Source organism: Salvelinus fontinalis, chromosome 5 (genome assembly GCF_029448725.1).
Source record: "Salvelinus fontinalis isolate EN_2023a chromosome 5, ASM2944872v1, whole genome shotgun sequence".
NCBI lineage: Eukaryota > Metazoa > Chordata > Actinopteri > Salmoniformes > Salmonidae > Salvelinus > Salvelinus fontinalis.
Window position 1 is genome coordinate 64,674,132 of NC_074669.1, and position 5,946 is coordinate 64,680,077.

The following is a 5,946-nucleotide window of genomic DNA, read 5'->3' on the forward strand; positions in this document are numbered from 1 at the left end:
ATATCTCTCTCTACAGAGGAGTAAGAACAGAGATAATATCTCTCTCTACAGAGGAGTAAGAACAGAGATAATATCTCTATGCAGAGGAGTAAGAACAGAGATAATTGGATGGGGGTGAAGAATGAGGTGAGAGAGTAGTCTAAGTAGCCTGTGTCTTCTAGTATTTCTGTGTCTGTCAACTCACAGCAACACACACACAGCAATCAAACATCTCAGTTTTACACCTCCAGGTGTAAACGTCACAATCCTAAACCATAGTATAAAACACATTCACTTTGCTAAATGAGGGAGACTCAAATTTACCAAACAGACTAACGGAAGGGATATGAGGGAAGACTCAAGTTGATCAAACAGGCTAAAGGATAAAGATGGGATATGCCAACACAATCATGAAGCATCGAAGGGAATTTATTTTTTAACAAATACAACAAATAAAAACACTGATCAACTATATTTCAGACTCAACACGATGCCCTCAGCCTTGCTGTGAAGCCTTACGACCCAACACTGATCCCAGATCTGTCCGAGTCTCGGAGCTGCAGTTTCAGTTGGTCGTAGAAGGTTTGGTCATTAACAGTGGTACCGGTGGCCATTTTGGGTCCATTCACATTAGCCATTTTGGGTCCATTCACATCAGCCATTTTGGGTCCATTCACATCAGCCATTTTGGGTCCATTCACATCAGCCATTTTGGGTCCATTCACATCAGCCATTTTGGGTCCATTCACATCAGCCATTTTGGGTCCATTCACATCAGCCATTTTGGGTCCATTCACATCAGCCATTTTGGGTCCATTCACATCAGCCATTTTGGGTCCATTCACATCAGCCATTTTGGGTCCATTCACATCAGCCATTTTGGGTCCATTCACATCAGCCATTTTGGGTCCATTCACATCAGCCATTTTGGGTCCATTCACATCAGCCATTTTGTGTGGAGCCATGATGGCGAGCACTGCCAGAGCACAGAGCACCAACACAAGGTGAACCACGTAGATAACTACACGGAGACAGGACACTAGCACAGCCAGAGACAAGGTGACGATACAGCAGGGCCCGGCCAGCAGGAGCAGGACCGTGTAATACAGGGAGGAGAGGAAGAGGGCCAGACAGGAGAAGAGGAGTTTAACCATCACAGAGACCAGCCAGGAGTAGACCGAGAGAGGGGAGAAGAGGAGTTTAACCATCCCAGAGACCAGCCAGGAGTAGACCGAGAGAGGGGAGAAGAGGAGCCTGGAAATGGACAGAGGAAGAGCCTGGAAATGGAACAGAACGATAAGTTACTTCTCTTCCCCAGTCTTGAATATTTCACCCATCTACAAAAATGGTCCCCATCTTCAACGTGTATGTACACAAAACATGATCGGCAGGCATCATGCCCCCCCCCCCCCAAGTACATTATAGACTGACCTGATCACAAACACTTCCTTGTTGGTTGATGTCAGACCTGTGGGCATTCTGAAGCCCTGAGGGAGGTGAAAGGTGAAAGGTTAACATTACCACAACAGAGGGTGGCGGGGACATGTTCAGTAGTGCACACCGTGTGGAAACATCCGTTGTCGAGGCCCCAGCTAACAATGGTTGGTAGAAAGAACCCGTTTGTGATGTCACCCGGAACGTTCCCTTGATGTTAGAGCGTCTAGTCACCCCCCCCTACGGTATTTACGGCTACGCGGCCTTCCGCATTAGTCAAAGCGTTCATACTTCTTGAGCGTCGAGGAGCGGTCGTACGAATCCAATAAACTGGTCTGCACAGCACCACTCGTAGTTATAGCCTTCCAGCTAATTACAATTAACTAGCTAAACGAAAATACTTTACTTTCTATATATTTAACCTTTAGGCAAGTCAGTAGTTGAGATGTTGGGAGTCCTTTTCCCGGTGCTTGACATAGGAGCTCCTCATTTTCCCCCTCAGCAAAATTAGCCTACATTTTAGCCCATTGTTTGTGTATTTCACACTATGTTGAGGTAAAAAAAAAAAAAAAAACTGAGAACAATGCCTGTATGGGCGTCAACCCCCAATACAAGTTCTTCGTCATCAATCAACTGCATTACAGTTAAAAAACGACCGACTACCACCACCGATTACTGTATGCTAACTATGCTACCAGCTTATACGGACAGGAGTTAGCATTTAGCAGTCACTTCTTCTAAACCTGAAAAACAAAAATGGGACAACTTCTACAACCTATTTAGCGTAAAAGTTAGGAGATTATTCCCTTAAAAAGCTGGAATCCTTCATTAACCTGTCTAGGATGAGGGTGGCGCTAGCGGCACTCCCCCCCCACCCCCACTGAAAAACCAGTGCCGCGAAATTCAAAAAAAATATTTTAAAGTCACATAAAATACATTAAAGTCCAATACAGCTAATGAAAGACAGATCTTGTGAATCCAGTCAACATGTCCGATTTTTAAAATGTTTTACAGGGAAGACACAATATGTAAAGATGTACATCTATTACCTAAAAACACATTAGCATAATCCACCATCTTTTATTTGTCCACCAACACCAGTAGCCATCACCAATTCGGCTAAACTAAGATATTTATAGCCCCTAACCAACAAAAAAACTCATCAGATGACAGTCTGATAACATATTTATGGTATGGGATAGGTTTTGTTAGAAAAAAGTGCATATTTCAGGTAGATGGCATAGGTTACAATTGCACCCACCGTCACAAATGGACTAGAATAATTACAATGAGCAACGTGTTTACCTAATTACTAATCATCAAACATTTCGTAAAAATACACAGCATACACTAATCGAAAGACACAGATCCTGTGAATACAGACAATATTTCAGATTTTCTAAGTGTCTTACAGCGAAAACACAATAAATCGTTATATTAGCATAGCACATAGCAATTAGCAGCCCAGCATTGATTCTAGCCAAAGTGAGCGATAACGTCAACATCGCCAAAATATATTAATTTTTTCACTAACCTTCTCAGAATTCTTCAGATGACACTCCTGTAACATCATATTACACAATCCATATAGAGTTTGATCGAAAATGTTTATATTTAGCCACCAAAATCATGGTTAGACAATGTGAAATGTAGCCCAGCTGGTGAGAAAATGTCCGTGCGCCATATTAGACAGTGATCTACTCTTATACATAAATACTCATAAACGTAACTAAAAAATATAGGGTGGACAGGGATTGATAGACAATTTAATTCTTAATACAATCGCGGAATTACATTTTTTAAATTATCCTTACTTTTCAATACAGTTTGCGCCAAGCGAAGCTACGTCAAAAAACATGGCGTCCTAAGCCACTAACATTTTTCGACAGAAACACGATTTATCATAATAAAAATGTCCTACTTTGAGCTGTTCTTCCATCAGTATCTTGGGCAAAGGATCCTTTCTTGGGTCTAATCGTCTTTTGGTGGAAAGCTGTCCTCTTGCCATGTGGAAATGCCAACTGCGTTCGGGATGAACTGGAAGCGTGCCCAGCAATTCACAGCGTTTCAGAAATAAATGTCCCAAAATCGCACTAAACGGATATAAATTGCTATAAAACGCTTTAAATTAACTACCATATGATGTTTTTAACTCCCATAACGAGTAGAAACATGACCAGAGTAATATTACTCCCTCCACTAATGCTTGGAACAAGTGCGGGTCGATGTCCTCCAGGCGCATTACGCAGCAAGAAAAGACTTGCTAGCTACAGGGTTTTTTAATTTATAGTGCCTGTGAACGCGCAATCGACCCCATTCAAATCGTCATCACGTAAAGGCATCCAGGGGAAGACGTAAGCAGTGTCCGTATACTCATAGCAATAACAGTGCCCTTTTAACCTGTCTAGGATCAGCGTGGCGCTAGCGGCACACCCCCCCCCCCCCCCCACTGAAAAACCAGTGCCGCGAAATTCAAAAAAAATATTTTTTTAAAATATTTAACTTTCACACATTAAAGTCCAATACAGCTAATGAAAGACACAGATCTTGTGAATCCAGTCAACATTTCCGATTTTTAAAATGTTTTACAGGGAAGACACAATATGTAAAGATGTACATCTATTACCTAAAAACACATTAGCATAATCCACCATCTTTTATTTGTCCACCAACACCAGTAGCCATCACCAATTCGGCTAAACTAAGATATTTATAGCCCCTAACCAACAAAAAAACTCATTAGATGACAGTCTGATAACATATTTATGGTATGGGATAGGTTTTGTTAGAAAAAAGTGCATATTTCAGGTAGATGGCATAGTTTACAATTGCACCCACCGTCACAAATGGACTAGAATAATTACAATGAGCAACGTGTTTACCTAACTACTAATCATCAAACATTTCGTAAAAATACACAGCATACACGAATCGAAAGACACAGATCCTGTGAATACAGACAATATTTCAGATTTTCTAAGTGTCTTACAGCGAAAACACAATAAATCGTTATATTAGCTTAGCACATAGCAATTAGCAGCCCAGCATTGATTCTAGCCAAAGTGAGCGATAAAAGTCAACATCGCCAAAAGATATTAATTTTTTCACTAACCTTCTCAGAATTCTTCCGATGACACTCCTGTAACATCACATTACAACATGCATATACAGTTTGATCGAAAATGTTTATATTTAGCCACCAAAATCATGGTTAGACAATGTGAAATGTAGACAAGCTGGTAAAGAAAAAGTCCTTGCGCCACTTAGACAGTGATCTACTCTTATACATAAATACTCATAAACGTGACTAAAAAATATAGGGTGGACAGGGATTGATAGACAATTTAATTCTTAATACAATTGCGTTATTACATTTTTTAATTTATCCTTACTTTTCAATACAGTTTGCGCCAAGCGAAGCTACGTCAAAAAACATGGCGTCCTAAGCCACTAAAATGTTTCGACAGAAACACGATTTATCATAATAAAAATGTCCTACCTTGAGCTGTTCTTCCATCAGTATCTTGGGCAAAGGATCCTTTCTTGGGAGAAATCGTCTTTTGGTGGAAAGCTGTCCTCTTGCCATGTGGAAATGTCAACTGCGTTCGGGATGAACTGAAAAGCGTGCCCAACTTTTCACATCGTTGCAAAAATAAATGTCCCAAAATCGCACTAAACGGATATAAATTGCTATAAAACGCTTTAAATTAACTACCATATGATGTTTTTAACTCCTATAACGAGTGAAAAGATGACCGGAGAAATATAACAGGCTAAACTAACGCTTGGAACAGGAGCGGGTCGGTGTCCAGCACGCGCGTTACGCAGCAAGGAAAGACTTGCTAGCTACAGGGTTTTTTGATTTATAGGGCCTGTGAACGCGCAATCGACCCCATTGGAATCGTCATCACGTAAAGGCATCCAGGGGAAGACGTAAGAAGTGTCCGTATAGTCATAGCAATGACAGTGCCCTTTTAACTGACTTCAGAAGAGTGGCCAACATTTCTCAAATCTGACTCCATGTCAGGGAAATTGCTGTAGAATGGGCTCTGTTCCACTTAGAGACAAAATTTCAACTCCTATAGAAACTATAGACTGTTTTCTATCCAATAATAATAATAATATGCATATTGTACGATCAAGGATTTTGTGGGAAGCCGTTTCAAAAATTAGCCAAATTAGCATAAATAGTCTAAACAGCGCCCCCATCCCCAACAGGTTAACTGACTCCAGATCAGGGGCCAACATTTCTGAAATCTGACTCCATGTCAGGGAAATTGCTGTAGAATGGGTTCTGTTCCACTTAGAGACAAAATTTCAACTCCTATAGAAACTATAGACTGTTTTCTATCCAATAATAATAATAATATGCATATTGTACGATCAAGAATTTTGTGGGAAGCCGTTTCAAAAATTACACGATTAGCATAAATAGTGACAACAGCGCCCCCATCCTCAACAGGTTAAATGAAACTGCCAAGTCCGTTTGTGATATTTTACAACGACAAAGACGTGAACTGCAAACCACCAACA

General features: G+C 40.7%; 1 protein-coding gene across 1 annotated transcript in view; it reads right to left on the bottom strand.

The window, feature by feature from the left end:
- Positions 1-403: 403 nt before the first annotated feature.
- LOC129854809 (uncharacterized) overlaps positions 404-5,946 on the bottom strand; it is a 7,047-nt gene continuing 1,504 nt past the window's right edge. The window contains exons 3-4 of the mRNA XM_055921954.1: positions 1,411-1,466; positions 404-1,256 (exon numbers count right to left, since the gene is read on the bottom strand). Of these exons, the coding sequence (XP_055777929.1) occupies positions 495-1,256; positions 1,411-1,466 (818 nt within the window). The 3' untranslated portion in view covers positions 404-494. The remainder of the gene's footprint in view (positions 1,257-1,410; positions 1,467-5,946) is intronic.